The following is a 17,011-nucleotide window of genomic DNA, read 5'->3' as shown; positions in this document are numbered from 1 at the left end:
GTGTAGGACTGAATTGGCTTTTTTGGCAGCTGCAGAACACAGTTGGCTCACAGTTGCCCTGGTGGCGCAGCAGACTAAAGCACTGTTATTAACATCAGCTGCCTGCAATTACTGCAAGTTCAAATCTCACCAGGCTCAAGGTTGACTCAGCCTTCCTTCCTTTCTAAGGTAGGTAAAATGAGGACCCGGATTGTGGGGGCAATAAGCTGACTTTGTATAAATATACAAAAGTATGAAGGCTATTGCTTAACGCCTTGTAAGCCGCCCTGAGTCTCCGGAGAAAGGCGGCATATAAATCAAATTAAAAAAATAAAATAAAATAAAATTTAACCTTCTATTAGGACACTGGATCCCTATCTCCAGTTTCTACTGCTGGGCCAGGTACCATATTTTACACCTGTGCATTTGATTTTTCCTGCGTAGATGTAGGATGTTACTTTTCTCACCACTGAACTGTATTTTGTTAGTTAGGACCCAGTGCTCAAGTTTGTCAAAATCTTCTGCATCTTGAATCTATCTTCCAAAGTGTTAGCAATTTGACCAACTTGGTATCATCCTTAAATTTGATGATCTCTCCTTCTGTCCTCTCATCTAGATTATTTATGAAGATGTTGAAGAACACTCAAACCTACATACTCATGTGATTCCAGTCATTTTGCAATATTTCCTCTTATATACGTGCATAAACTCTACCAATAAAACTTAGATTACAATTTCTGTAATGAAGATGAATGAATGTAATTGACATACTTCTGATCCTTACCCTGATAACAAACTCAGTCTTTCTCCTCCTTCCAAAATCTCGATTGCTGCCATTTCTCCCCAGTTGACAATTGCTGTTAAGTACAGATGTGAGCCAGTTTATGTATATGTAGTGATGATCATGGTAACTATGATGATGATAAAAGTAATACTGATAGACTCATAGATTTCGAAGGAGCCATTCAGACTGTTGAGCCCAATCCCCCTATTCAGCATAGGAATCTAATATTTTCCAAGTCCATTCCATTGTTGAACTGCTTTTATTTTTGGAAAGGTTTATGCCAGGTGCCAGTAATCCGGAACCAAGGTGGTTTAAATGAATGCAGGATTATTGCATGCTAACACTCTCTACAAGAATCTGAACAATTAACAGTCAAAGCAAGTTGGTAGTAGATAAGAGTTAAAGGAATTCAAGATGGGCCGGACATAGATCTCTTATGGGCGCGAAGGGGCTCAAGATTGATGATGTGCTTGACCCCTTCCTTGGACTCAGCCTGGTCATCTGCTACATTTTTTTCCTAACATTTGGTTGGAATTTCTCTTGTCACATTGGACCATTATTTTATGCCTTGAATTCTGGCATAGCAGAGAGCAGATCTCAATCATGTGCCTAATATTCTTTCAGGTATTTGAAGAATGCTCTCCTATATTCCCTCAACTTCTCTTGTCAAGACTAAGCAATCCCAGTTCTTTTAATCCCTCATTGCCCTTCTTCAAACCTGTTTTAGTTTATTTGAATCCTTCTGAAAAAGTAGCGCACAGATTTGACCAATACAGAATAAAACTGTTATGTCCTATGACTTGGATCCATGCTTTTGTTGATGCAGTCTGTAATTATATTTTTGCAACCACATCACACTGCTGAGTTATATTTAACTTCTTTCTTGTTCCTTTTTTGGCAAATATCAGGAAAAACAAAAACTTTTTTGCTGTTCTTAGCATTTTTGCAGGCCTTAGTAGTTCTAAGCATGAACTTTGCTGATATTCTTCTACTCTTCCAGGCCTTTTATTTTGTGACTTGTCCCTCTTTCAGTCTCCTATATCTCCTTTTTTGTTGCTTTGTTTTCTGAGTTTCATCAAGCTTTTTCTACAGACACATTAGCTTCTTCTGTCCTCCATTTATTCCTTCCATTTGTATTTATTTTAACTTCATTTTTAGTAACTCTCTCAACACTCCCTTTTCCATGAGCTTCTGTATTATGGATTTTATTTATCGTTGTTCTGAGTTTAGTAAAATCTAAACTTTGGACTTAGTGAAAGTTCAAAAATGCATATTTGGTTTCACTTGGCTTTAGTTTATATTTTCTCCTATGCATTTACTATTCCCATTTTATTTATTAAGTCTTCCTTACTGTTTAATTAACCACAATAGATTCTCTTGTATGATAACCTCTAAAAGAGAAAGTTAGATAGGCATGTCCTGGAAGAACCATGGAGATGGTATTCTCCACTAGTCTGAAAAAATGATGCCTCTACTCATCTACACTGGACTTATCTCTACTCATACTCTGTACTCATCTATACATCAACACTGGAGGTTTTTAAGAAGAGATTCAACAACAATTTGTCTGAAATGGTATAGGGTTTCCTGCTTGAGAAGGGGCTTGGACTAGAAAACCTCCAGGGTCCCTTCCAACTCTGTTATTCAGTTATCTAGTCATTCAAATGGCTCTTAAACAGTGACACAATTTTTCATGCTCCCATGAAGGAGGAAATCGTAAATAAAACCATCACTGCTTTAGGGTCGTTCCATGTCAAGTGGTCTGGGGCTCCCAGCTCGACCATTACAGATTTTGATGAAATTTGGTGTGAACATGTACACACGTCCCTAATGAACATTGGTAAAGTGTTACGTCTGCCGATGCAATACTTGCGGAGATATAGTCATTTGTGTGACCTCCATACTGCAGCCTTCTACAGTATGACTCTGAGATTTCAGCAACTTTGAGACATAATATCTCCGGCAATATTTTGTTGAGAGAAACAAAACTTGGCCATCTTGTACAACTTGTGCTCTATTAAACAAAATAATAAAAACATTCTCATGAACGATCTCCATCTAGATAATTTGTAGCAAAGTTGGCCGAAAATTACTGTGGCTTGAAAAAAGGGTAAAGTTTGGCTTGTTATATCTCTGGAAGGAAAGGTATGAGTAACGTGAAACTTTGTGCGTAATAACTTAGCAACACAAGGTTGTCGAATATAAAATTTTGGGGGATTTCTTTTTAGGGGGTTTGAAACATGCTCTTTCTAATGAGAATGATTTAACAGAGTTTCCAGAAGGTCTTTTTTTAAAGAGGGGTCTGAAAATACCCTATTTTTGGCATTTTTACAAAAACTGTCACCTTTACACTCAATTTGTAAACTATTGGAAAGCAGTAGGTGAATGTTTTTGTCGCAAAAGTTGAACAGATCTGTCGGTGTTAGTATTTGGTTGGTTAATGGTCGCTGGAGGCTGGCTTGAGCAGCCAAACGTTTAGTCGTGCCGCCAACTCCATTGCATGGTGATTTGGTGAAACAAAATCATATGGTGAAACATTCACGGATTTAAATATATATACGTTCCAAAGGAAGAAATCTAAGAAATCAGGATGCTGCAAGAAGAAAGATGGAAAGTTAGCAGCACAATAGCTGGCACAAGAGATCATCACCAGTTTGTGCCAGTTGATTCAAATTCGATTTCTGTCAGCAAAGTTTCAAAGTGCAGCTCCTGCGTGAGCTGCACTGCGTGAGCTGCACTAAGCTGCGTGAGCTGCACATGAGCTGTGTGAGCTGCACTGGCTCCCAGTGGTCTTCCGGGTGCGCTTCAAGGTGTTGGTTATCACCTTTAAAGCGCTCCATGGCATAGGACCTAGATATCTTCGAGACCGCCTGCTGCTACCGACGGCCTCCCATCGACCTGTGCGCTCCCACAGAGAGGGCCTCCTCGGGGTGCCATCAGCCAAACAATGTAGGCTGGTGACCCCCAGGGGGAGGGCCTTCTCTGTGGGGGCACCCACCCTCTGGAACCAACTGCCCCCAGAGATAAGGAGAATCCAAGACCTCGGTGCTGTGCCCTTAAAACCCTCTTTTTTCAGCAAGCCGGGCTGGCTTAACTTTTTTTTCTTAATTTTTAAAATGTTTTAAATGGGTTTGTTATTGTTCTTAAATTACGGGGCCAAATTTATATATATTCTTTTAATACTATTTTAATGTTTGTAATTTATGTTTTTATTTGGCTGTACACTGCCCTGAGTCCTCAGGGAGAAGGGCGGTATATAAATTGGATATAAAGTAAAAAAAATAAATAAAAATGACACAATTAACTTTGTGGCCAAAATGTCTAATACCATCGATCCGAAATTAAAATTGGCTGACATATTTCCTGGTTGTTATGTTGCCTACATTTATGAGAAAAATGGTAAGTAGGCAACGTCGTGGAAATTTCGATCAAACAAAATGATGCGTTGGTAACATTTATGCATCCGCGAGGCCCTGCTCGTTCATTTTATTGGCCTGAAAGACAAGATGTTTGTTGGGTTCCAGAACCACATCTTATTTGTGTGCTTCCAGTGCCTTCAGTTACATCGTCAGGTCGACAGTATCAATTCCCAGAAGCGACGCTAAAGAATGTAAATTCAATAATAAATAAGTGATCATTGGAATTTGGCAGTTCATACGAACAGTATGGACTTCAGCTTGGGAACCATATAAGATACCCACTTTAGGCTTGGGAACCTAGGATAAGCTGCCCAATTGCCGGCTTGGGAATCGGACAGATACCCACATAAGGCTTTGGAACCTTGAGGAAGAAACCAAACTACAGGCTTGGGATCCTGAACCAAGAAACCCACTCATGGCTGGTATTGCATGGCTATCAGGCATGCCCCCTATGGTGATGAGGTTGCTGGGTCAAGTGCCTGAACTGGTAGTGACAATGTCACCATGGACCAATGCAATAAAATAGTAGTAATGATGTCTATATAAAACAAGACAAAACAATAATAGATTGAATGTGACGCTGCCGTACCGACGTCCTCAACTTTGTCCTTATTTTTAGGATTTATACATCAGAGATGAAACACCAAGCATTCTTTTTTAGGGGGTTTGAAACGTGCACTTTCTAATGAGAATGATTTAACAGAGTTTCCAGGAGGTCTGAAAATACCCTATTTTTGGCGTTTTTACAAAAACTGTCACCTTTACACTTAATTTGTGAACTATTGGAAAGCAGTAGGAGAATGAAATTTTATATTCGACAATTTTGTGTTGCTAAGAAAAGTTTCACATTTCTCATACCTTTCCTTTCAGAGATATAAGACGTCAAACTTTAACCTTTTTTCAAGCTGCAGTAATTTTCGGCGAACTTTGCTACAAATTATCTAGATGGAGATCGTTCATGAGAATATTTTTATTATTTTGTTTAATAGAGCACAAGTTGTACAAGATGACCAAGTTTTGTTTCTCTCAACGAAATATTGCTGGAGATATTATGTCTCAAATTTGCTGAAACCTCAGAGTCATACTGTAGAAGGCTGTAGTATGGGGTCAAACAAATGACTATATCTCTGCAAGTATTGCATCGGCACACGTAACACTTTACCAATGCTCATTGGGGACGTGTGTGCATGTTCATATCAAATTTCATCGAAATCCATGATGGTCGAGCTGGGCATTTTTCTGAAATCAGACCACTTGACATGGAATGATCCTTTATAAATAAATACCAAACTTTAACAAATAAAGTTATGTTACATCGGTTTAGTAGCCCAAGAGAATAGTCCTTCAAAGTTAGGTTCAAGTTTGTTGTTATTTAAATCATAATAGATGTTTTATTACACTTTCTCTTTGGAGTACCCAAGTCAATTAATAGAAATTTCTTGTTATAGTGAACCATGCTGGTAGCTCATAGGGTCAGAAACAGAATTACAACCTGTGCCTACATGTCAGTTTCTGATCTGTGGAAATAAGCTCCTTGTTGCAGCCTTGAAGTCCCCACCCCACACCTCCAATTCTATTATTGGAAAAAAATAACCATTGCACACTAAGTTGCTTCAGGGTTGTCTGAGTTTCCAGGAGATATATAGCAGGATTGTGGTACTATATGTGAAATCAGTTTGGGGCAGTTTAGTGAGAGTTGCACTAAATTAAATAATTAGAAGAATTCTAAATAGTATAGGGAAAAGCAGACATTCTGACCTTGAGCCATGTTGGGAAACAAACATAATTGATACCATATTTGACATACTGATCCTAAGCATTAGAGAGATGGTGAATGTATTCAAAATTGCCAGGAGCAAAGTGCAACAGGCTTAACATTCCCATGTCTGAACTGTAGAATTTGGGGATGAGGGAATTGTAGGATTTTTGCTTTCACCAAGCTCACTGAATATATATGGGCTACAAACATTCCATTTGCAATCTTTACCTCATTTGCTCAACCTTTCATCAAAAGGACTTAGATTACCTGGTTTCAATGACAACCATACAACATTGGAAAGTAATTGTGTAATGAAAGCTGAATTAGGAAAAAACATAAGGAAGGAGTGTGCTAGTCCTAAAAGCTAATAAAGAAGCACTGATACTCCTCATGTGTGCAAACAGAGTAAAAGATGTCATGAATCTACAGAGTGGAACAGAATTAAGCATTATGCAAAGACTTTTTAAACTGGTTTGTTGAGCAAATTAAATTAGCATGTGAAAGGATTTACATATGTTAACACAAGGGCAAACAAAACAAATTTAAGATCATACATAAATCAGACCATTGTGAAGTTTAGAGGACAGATACATAAAAAGCAAACAATTTGATCCTGCATTCTGGCACCAATAAGAACTAGTTCAACATTTGCCTATAAAACTTCCATCTGAAAAACTACAAGGGCAAAAGCTTTGAATCAATTTAAACGAGCTAATTTGTACAGTTTATAGGTTAACATTCCATCTTCAATAACACATTGATAATTATTTAAAATTACACAAAGGGAAATTAATTTCTGACTACTTCTCAATTGGCAGAATAATGAGTTCATACAGGTACTATTTTTTGAATCTTGTTTCTGCAACTGACAGGGCAGCTGTGAATATTATAATTTAGGATAATAAACATTAAGGAACATGCAATGTTTGCATTTCATTACACTTTTTATTTCCGAATATGTTGTTTCAAATTACTGACTGGTGGCTTTCCAGTATTTTATTTCCAATTTATTACTATTATTTGAAGGTGATCTTTATATGTGAAAGCCTTCCCTTGATGCGGAAGGCATGGAAGAAACAGTATCAACAACCCAGTAGCTTTAACCATTCATTCTTTCATTCATTCATTTATTCATTCATTCATTCTATATATTTAAACTGTGGATAAAACACACTCATCCAAATAGTATCATTTGCTCATGAGCAGCCAACAAAAGGGAACATATCCTTAAGGAAGCCTAAGGGCAAAATTATATTCATTAATTTGGCATTCATTTCCTTTATTATCTGTAAGAAAAAAAAAGGAACACTGTATATGAGAGGTAGAACAGAAACATTTTAGTTTATATAATGACAGTGGAGTATAATAGAAAATTGAGGTGGTTTGGGTTTTTTTTTTTGAGAGGTAGTCAAAGGAGTAGCTCTGTTGTTTAGGAAACAAAAGGGTCAATCACACAACAGAGGATAAAAATGATCAAATGACTAGCCAGAGGCTAAAATACATGCATGGGAAAGAGTGACAGATTGTATATTAGCAGGAAATTTGATCTGGAAATCAGTTGAAGGCTTTTTTCCCTTTTTTTAAAGGCTGATGTGACTTTAAAAAAATAGTTGTGGTGTATTTGATCTTTCATTTCAAGATATGCACAATATAGCTGCTTAATGGACATTAGAGAAAGGTGGTTTGAAGCAAAAGTATTTCACATTTATTTGCTGTTATTTATTTTTTAAAATCCTCTTTGCATTAATTGGTGCCTTTTAGTCACCATCAGAAAACAGCAGTTTTATAACTCTTCAGTTATCCTCCCAATTTTCAGATTATGTGTCCTTCCTAACACCTAATCATATTTTCTTTTTTGGAAATAAAAGGATCAAATTGCAAAGTTAAATGAAAGATCTTCTTAAGGATTTGTCAGTTGCAAAGGTCATCTTGATTTGGAGAACCTCTGTGAATCAATACATGAATGCTTCCTTATTTAGTGATTTCACAACGGTTTTTAATTTCACCTTGCTGTAGGTACATGGCATTTTGGTTTAATACAATTCATTTTTTATAGATGTCATATTCATGCACTTCAACATACAATATATAATCTTTAACTATTTCAGGGCTGCAAATTTTTATAGCTGCTACTTACTGTTTTAATTTAATAACAAGGCATAAGTATGTGTGACTTTATTATCACAAACCATGAAGAACTTCTTAATGAACAAGCTGTCTTATATCTGGGTAGCATTTTTCCAAGGATTTCAAGTGCCTTGGTTTTCCAGTGCAAATGATAAAACAAAACTTGGCATTAAATGAAGAATACAAATCTTGATGGTCACAAAACTCAAATGTTATTGATGTGCTTGTAAAGCGTTCATCATTATGACAAAGATGGAAGAGAGAGAATCTGTTATAATAACTCATGACCCTCAATGGTGAATAATCAATGTCACAGGTTGATTTTAGCTGCATCTTTAATTCCCCTACCTCTTGTAGGAATAAATGGCACTATTTTATCTATATGGTATAAGCAACGATGAATAAGATGTTTTAATGTTCTCTACTGTTTTTAATGCTTTTTACTGTTTTTATTGTTTTTAAAAAAGGTTTTAAATTTTTTAATAGTAGTATATGTTTTGAACTGTAAGCTGCCCAGAGTCATTTACTTAGAGGGGCAGCTATAGAAATCAAATAAATAAATATATAAAATAATAAATGACATAAAGTAACCTTCCCTAATCTGATGCCTCTTGATGTGAAACTCTAGGCATCCCCAGTAGAACTTCTTATCCGAGTTAACTGTCAGGCACCAAGTTAGAAAAGATTGCTTTAGGACTTAATTCAAAGATAGAGCAATTCACGGTTCAGTTACTTCTAAAACTGAATTAATTAATTCCAGAATGCGGCCGTGTGAGTAATTATGGGAGCAACATGGCACTCACATGTAACACCTCTTCTATGCGAGCTGCACTGGCTTCCGGTGGCCTTCCGAGTGCGCTTCAAGGTGTTGGTTCTTACCTTCAAAGTGCTCCATGGCTTAGGACCTGAGTACTTACGAGACCACCTGCTGCAACCGATAACCTCCCACCAACCAATACGCTCTCACAGAGTAGGCCTACTCATAGTACCATCATTAAAACAATGTTGTCTAGTAGTTCCAAGGGAGAGAGCCTTCTCTGTGGGGGCATCTACTCTTTGGAACAAAATATCCCCTGGAATATGAATAATCCCAGATCTTCGCACTTTCCAACGTGCCCTGAAGACCTTTCTGTTTCAACAAGCAGGGCTAGCATAAACATCTAAATTCTATGCCAAGGTCTTAGCAGATACACCAAGTTGACTCAATTTATTATTTACTGTTTATATATAAAAAAATTATTATATGTATATGAAATCTTAATCTGTTCACTGCCCTGAGTCCTTCGGGAGAAGGGTGGTATAGAAATTCAATAAATAAATAAATAAATAAATAAATAAATAAATACATACATACATACATACATACATACATACATACATACATACATAAATTCAGGTTATGAACATGTCTGAACCTTTGTCAGAAATACGTGAAGGATAAAAATTGGGTTACATTGGTGGTGCCACACGGTTCAATGAGACCTTTAGATCTTTTTCTTCCCTTTACTCTGAACTGATAGTCCAAATGTAGAATGGCCAGTATCTCATTCAACTAATACTTGGTTCTATGTTTGCAGCTATGTCGTCTTATCTTTATGTTCTGAAATCCGAACTTCCTGGTGCTATTGCAGGACTTCTGAATGGAGACCATAGTGGGTAAGAAGATATTTAAAATTATTCCACAAAGGGAAATACAATCATTTCCTTTGCATGCCTGTGGGGGGAACAAAGATAAATGGGATTTTGCAGATGTCCACACCTGTGCCTACCAGTTTGCAGTCTAAATGTGATGTGTTCTTCACAAGTGTAATTCCTTGCTGACTTAGTCCATAGTGATTAATAGGAGCCGGCAAGTTATAGCTTGCTGTCAGCATCTTTTATATCTGCAACTCTTACAAAAAAATTTGTTCTTATTTGTGCCAAATGTGGAATTCTTAGAATGAGCTTGCAAAATCAGCAGACTATGTAACTGAAATTGTCCAGTTTCCCAAACTGGACAATTTCAGGCTGAAGATAGATGGAGATTAGATATGTTCATCTTTCTATCTGAATATTTTAAAAAGTCCTTAGGAAATCAGGACAACAGGGCAAGAAGCGAAGCTAACATGTCACTTTTTACATTTCAATAGACGAGCGTCGAAATATGCATACATTCTTTGAAGTGGTATGGCTATTACAATCTCCCAACTTAGGGTCTTCCATATGGTTTGAACAAAGATTCCAGAATTTTCAGTGGTTAAAACTATCTAAAGAATAGATTGGATCTAATAGTTGTATAAACCGAGGTTGAAGTATATTGAAAACCCTTTTCTGGGGCTATATCAAGTGCTTTTCCCATTACTTTGCTTTTCCTTTTTCAGTTGGACAGAATTCATGTTTTCCTTTTTTGACTGGAAAATTAGTTTTCTAACTCAAGGTCTGATATATGCAAGCCCTATTTAATTGTCTTTTAGATCAACTATGGAACTTATTGTAAAAGAAACCAATAGATTTTTTTTTCTTATAGAAACAGCCTCAAGTTGTATTTCTCTTTTCCTTACTGCTGGCTTCACAAGGTGACCTCATCCCATACATTTCATACCGAGATAATGTAACATAAATATTTTTCACTTTGCAAAATAAAACGCTACCAAGATGAATCCTAATTCCTTTTGGATTTTGTCACTTGCCAAAGGAATGACACTCGGCATAAAGCATAAGAACTGAGCCTGTGCCTCAGCTTAAGCCTTTTAAACTACTCCTTTCATTTTACCCTATTAACCTCTTTTAAAATCAGCTAAGCAAAATTTGGCAGGTATCAACATTTTAAAATATTTTTGTTTTTGATGAGTAGTTCCTAGAGTTGCCTTTGGGAATTGTTCCAGTTTTCCTATTTATTTTATAATCCTTCCAATTTGGCTGTGCAGCTGTGTTCACTATATCTTTACTATTAACTCAAAACCAAACACACACACACACACACACACACACAGAGGGACACATATATAAACATATATATAGTGAGGCTTAGTTTTCTGACAAAAATGTTCCAACGTTAAAATAGCTTGTTCTTGTTTTGAATAAGCTGTCTTTGTTCCTGCTTGTACAATTAAATAGCTTAAGGCTATCATTTGTTTGCTTTTCTAGTTTTCTGGTTTCATGAATTTGAACTTTTATGATTAAATATACTTTTTGAATGGTAAGTCAATTAAAAATATTTTAGGTTTAGGGGGAAAAAAAGGCAACAGCAGCAGAAATATTTTTGTTGTCCATCCCTGGACTGACAGAGTTAATACTGTATGGTGACTCCCTGTTCATGAGAAAGCCTGGCCATGAAAGGATTCCTTCCTGTGTTCCTGGAAGGAGCATCAGGACACAGAATTAACCTTCTCAACCCTCCTCCACCCCAAATTCTGAAAAAAATAAAATAAAAGAATGAATGATTATACAGTCTACCACAAGAAAGGAATTATCTCCTCCCCTTGCCACATAGCCAACAGAATCAAAATAAAGTCTCCAAGATTGGGGAAAGTAGGCAATGCAAGCTCCTTCACCGCCGTAGTGAATGCAATCAAATGTCACCAGAACTTCACAGGTAAAATGGAGGACACTATTTTTTTATTGCTTGTATTTGTACAGATTTGTATAGACTGTTAGCTGCCCACAGTTGCATGTCACAAAATGGGAGGCCATATACATTAATCAATCGGTCAATCAAATAAATAAACAAACAAACAACCCTCTAAGAGGTGAACAGGTGATTCTAATATCAGTAGTCCTTCAAGAATGATGGACATGCTGTTTCAGAACTATAAAATCCCTTTCTCATTAAGGCAGCAGAAACAACAGCAAAAGAGCTAGGTGAGGGCCTGTATTGATCAAAAAGGAAACTCAAAGCTTTCAGTTGAATGCCATTGCTCTAGATACCTTTTGTAGCAACTCATCCAATAACAATAGCAATAGCACTTAGGCTTACGTATACTTACATATATATATACCGCTGCATAGTGCTTTATGGCCTTCCCAAAGCAGTTTACAGTACAGCATATTGCCCCCAACAATCTGGGTCCTCATTTTACTGACCTTGGAGTGATGGAAGACTGCGTCAGCCTTGAGCTGGTCAGGATTGAACTCCTAGTTATCCTGCAATACTGCATTCTAACCACTGTGCCACCACAGCTCAGTACCAAGTGATAGCTTATTCCAGCTACCAGAAAGGCTACAACTGATTCTTTTATACCTATAGAAGGGAATATCTATAGCTCAGGATTGAACTGTAGAGTCCCCAGTTCTCTCTGAGCATGGTTGTTTGCTTGCAGATGTTTCATTACTTAACTAGGTAGAATCATCAGTGCAAGTGATGGTTTGGTGGTTTGCTGCTGTTTATATATAGTAGCTTGCCTTGCCAGTTTTGTGCGGATATAGCTTCTTCCTTGGGTTTCCTTGATTAGAGTATTGTTTTCTGCCTGGTATTGATCCTTGCTTATCTCAGTATTGGCTGCTAGAGGAGATGTGTTCTAGTCTTTTTGTTTCCTTCCTAGGTTTTTTTTTTTATTTTCTCTTTTGAATAGTGTGAATTTCCTCTATTGGCTCTCAGGGGTCAGGTGAGCACATCAGGGCCAACTGTTCCCTATTCTAGGGACAAAGGTCTGAGGAGGAAGTGAGCTACCTCAAAGTAGATGCCAAATATGGAGGAAAATGCTGGACTTACTCAACCAATTCTTAACAGAGAAATTAAAAAGAACAGTGTGACAAGAGAACCCCCCCCCAATCCTGTTAAGAAAAAAGGGACTATTTGTTTGTGAGGTAATACATAAATTCCAGCTCCATTTCAATGAGAAATTCCAGAATCCTCCCCTTACTCTTGTAACATCCTTATACTTCAGGGATGAAGACGGGGAGAAAAAGCCAAAACCTTAGGATAAAACTATGGAAGTGGAGAAGGGGACAGTACATTTGTACTATATGGTATACAGTGGTATTTGTACAGTGGTTTCTATAAACACAGGGCCAACATTAATCTTATTAAATGATCAGAAAGGACTCCATGGCTCTGGGGCTTATGAGTAAGGTTTAAGTGTATCATAAGAATATAAAGACAAAAATATCCCTGCACAGGTGTTCAGTTCAAACAATTCCAATTCTGCTGGGCAAGTACTACCAGAACAATACCCAGCCCAGCCTGCTATATGTAGTATTTTTCTTTGAGACAAGAGTCCCATTGTTACAATTCTTTGATAACATATCAAAGATCAAGAAAGGAGCACTAAACTTTGGGGTTTTTTTATTCCCAACTCTAAATTATATCTTCCAATAGGTATATTGGAATACACTTAAGGTGTAAGTGAGATTTTCTAGACATTGATGATGAGCAAGTAATGGTTTTGACTCCAGGATAGTGGTGGTGAGTGATATCCTTGTGAATGTGTTCAGATGCTGAACTTAGGTGATGTTTAGATCTCTGCAGAAGATCTGATAATGGAAGTAGCATCAGTGAGCTTGCTTGTAATTGAGTCCTTTGTTTTATGGACATATCCTTATTTTTCAGAGGTAATTGTCAAGCCCTTAGCAGGATTCTGAGTTTTCTTTAAGTAGATTTATTGAAACTGTTTATGTTACAGGAAACATAGCACCTGGATATGTTTATTTTAGTGTCCACCTTATTTCGGTGTTGATTAGGGTGATTTCTTGATCATCTTACTAACTAAATATTGATTCACACAGGGGCTGACTATTCATTTTCACAATGAAGGAAGAATATGTAGATGTTATGTGGTTGTAATATTTTGGAAACTGCCATTCTCCAAGGCTCCGAGAAGCCCATTACATAGAAATTACTTTAAAGAAAATCTAAATAAATTGTAAAAAGTGTTTGAATTCATGTTTAATTCATCCTAGGATAGAGACTCATCCAAAGAGCACAACATCAGGGGTAACAATTTGCAAGAGGTTTTGGCTAAAATATTGAGGGGGGTCACATGCGCACAGAAATGGATTAATAGTTCTCGTATTAATTCTTTCTTTGTCAAGAAAATCAATAGTCAGCTCCCCTGGGCATCAATGGAAAATGGTACACTTGTGGCCTTAACTTTAATCGAAGAGGGGAGGAGAACTAGAAGCATTATTGGTGAGAGGGAATCTTGCATTTTCCCCACCATGGCAACTGTTTTAAGAATACCTCATAATATGATCTTGCAGTTCCATTGGCTCACAAATATTTGGGAAATCTGGCAAAAGGCATACATACAGATTTATATAGAATAAGAACTGAAGTCTAAATATTAGCCCATCTGACATTTTCAACAGAATGTGCCAGGTCTGCTAAAAACTTTGGCTGTGCCAAAAGTTATATACTGAAGAATAAACTCATTATTGGGGAGTTTTCTATACCAGTTTGCCTGAATAACCAAAGAAACCTTTTTGGAGACATGGTGTTGAAATCCTTGTAAAGGAAAAGAACTATCACCAAAACAGATTTAAAAATATTAGAGACTCAATCTTTAACCATATAGGATAAATATATCAGATCCCATGTATATAGGATCTAATATAATTATCCACAGTAACTATATATTAAATTTTCATATCAGTCCACCATTGTTTTAGAGGGAATCTTTTTTATTTATGGCCAGTATTTAGAGAGAGTTTGAGAACGTAGTTCTTCTAACCTTGAAAGCTGCTACCTTCTCCGATTATACTGTTTTTTCCTTAACAAATATTTTTAAATTGCTGTATAAGCAAGAAGCATTTTTCTTGCTTTTGCCAACATCAGCCAAAGACTTAAGTGCTGATAGGGCAGAATTCCCAATTGCCTAAATAACATTTTAAAAAGAGATTCTTGTTCCCATGAGCTTTAAATTTCCTCAAATTAATATATGATGGAGCAGAACTTTCATATATGCCTTTTTGCAATGGATTTTTAAAATAAAAGAAATGCTTAGAAATGAAAAACAGATAGTTGCATGCCAAATCAAGGAAGGAAAAAAATTCTGGTTTCAAGGTGATAGGAGATATGCTGTGTGTCATTTTATAAGAAATTTGGGAACTCTATTTTAATAATATTCTTCCTAATATATCACCTCAGATAGGAGACATTTTATCCCTGCTCCATTGTATGTTTAAAATACCTTCTGCTCCAAAAGATCATGCTTGCAGTCAAATGTGGACTTTTAATTTGGATTAGTGAGCAGGGGGTTGGACTAGATGATCTCCAAGATCCCTTCCAACTCTGTTACTGTTACCTGATTAGTTAAGCAACATTTCTGTGCCAAGAACACATTCTGAGTTTTGGGAGCATGCTGTGGGCCCATTCACAAAATGACTGTCATAGGAAATCTCCCTATTCATAAAAGTAGAGTTTCATAAAACAAAAGAGACAAGTTCGCTATTCGAAGTGCTCCTTATTATCCAAATGATGTTTTAGTGAGATCCAAAGAAATTGCTGCAAATAAATATGATGAAAGAAGTTTATAGCATCCTAGTTTCTTATTTATTGGCTTTTTTACTAAACTATTTTTTAAGGTGGAAAAAAGAGACTAATATGCATCCAGGGAAAGGATTTCTCAGGAAGCAACATTATCAAAAATTGGTAGCAAGAGGTTTTTAATGTCTGTCTGTCTGCTTAGGAATAACACAAACACATACCTCTCACTTCTTTATATTATTTTGTTTGGTAAGAAATCCTTGAAAACTCAAACACTTCATACTGCTTTGTAAAACATAGGCTAGCCTGATAAATAGATCATCTTAATATAGATTTTAATTTTTATCTGTTTTAAAAATCTTGACTTTTAAAAACACCCCCCCACCCCCCACTATACAAGTCTCAGTATATAGGTGAAGTTTCCCAGACATATTGAAACTGTTTGCATTATATCTTCTAATAGTTCTTGGTATCTTGACGGAAGATTACTGCTGCTGATTACCTCAGTTTGTATCGTCTTCCCTCTAGCACTTCTTCCTAAAATTGGTGAGTAATTTTAAAGAGGATATTCCTATTGTGTAATTTACTGTTGGCAGCCATCTTTTCTTTTCTAATAGCAGCTTGATTGAGAGGTTCTTAATACGAGTTTAAATAAATTAAGGAAAGATTGAGCAGCGTAGATTTGTTTGCAACTTAGTTTGCCTTCCAGACTTGCCTAGTTAACTTATTAGTTAGATTCCCCAGTATTTTGTCTGCTCTACTGAAATAAAACATTTACAGAAAAACATTAAAGAGCTGCATTTACTTATCGTATGCCGTTATTGGTAGAGCAGTTCTAATTCAGTGCTGCAAAGCTACATAAATGGTCTGTGACAGGCAAGTCGGAATGTTTTTAGATGGAGTTTTAAGCCCCAGACACCAAGCCCTATAATGAAAAACACACTTACAATCTGAAACTCTTTTAACCTTACATCAGGATCACTTTCCTTATAAATTGTCTCTTATTTTTACTGTTATTTTACAGGCTTTCTTGGCTACACAAGTAGTTTATCATTTTTCTTTATGGTGTACTTTGCTCTTGTGGTAAGTAAAAAAAAAAATCCAGATCATAGCTTATGTTTTCTTTTTCTTTTGATGGATTTCAGAATTTCTTTGAAACAGATGTCTGTCTTTAAAAAAATTGTCTTTAAAACCAAAGTGTTCCTTCTCCTGTCTTTTATATGCAGTGTATGTGTTTCCTTGTGTTTGGGTAAGTTTTTTGGCTTAAAAAAATCAGGAATATGAAAAAAAAACACCATTGTTAATTTTTTTGGACTGTAAAATGCAGTACAGTGTATTTGTTTTCGCTGACAGGGCAATGAAAAATATTAGTCTGCGTGGGATGGAATTTTTCATCCTTATTTCCAACCACCATTTACTGTAACTCGTGCAGAAGAAAATGTCAACTTTTCCAAGTAAATTGAATTTACATCTTAGTTCAATAACACAAAGCACAAGAAGCAGCAAAACTCTTCTGAGAAATTTAACATCCATATTAATAT

At 36.4% G+C, this 17,011-nt stretch overlaps 1 protein-coding gene across 1 annotated transcript in view; it reads left to right on the top strand.

Moving 5' to 3' along the window:
• The window catches only part of SLC38A6 (solute carrier family 38 member 6), a 47,884-nt gene that overhangs the window by 13,948 nt on the left and 16,925 nt on the right, over positions 1-17,011 (top strand). The window contains exons 6-8 of the mRNA XM_070931616.1: positions 9,646-9,724; positions 15,934-16,016; positions 16,495-16,553. Coding sequence (XP_070787717.1) covers positions 9,646-9,724; positions 15,934-16,016; positions 16,495-16,553 — 221 coding nt within the window. The remainder of the gene's footprint in view (positions 1-9,645; positions 9,725-15,933; positions 16,017-16,494; positions 16,554-17,011) is intronic.

The sequence above is a fragment of the Pituophis catenifer genome, unplaced genomic scaffold (genome assembly GCF_029215685.1).
Source record: "Pituophis catenifer annectens isolate HBS135680 unplaced genomic scaffold, rPitCat1.0.hap2 SCAF_1, whole genome shotgun sequence".
NCBI lineage: Eukaryota > Metazoa > Chordata > Lepidosauria > Squamata > Colubridae > Pituophis > Pituophis catenifer.
Note: the sequence above shows the minus strand (reverse complement) of the source record. Positions and strands in the feature narration are given on the sequence as shown.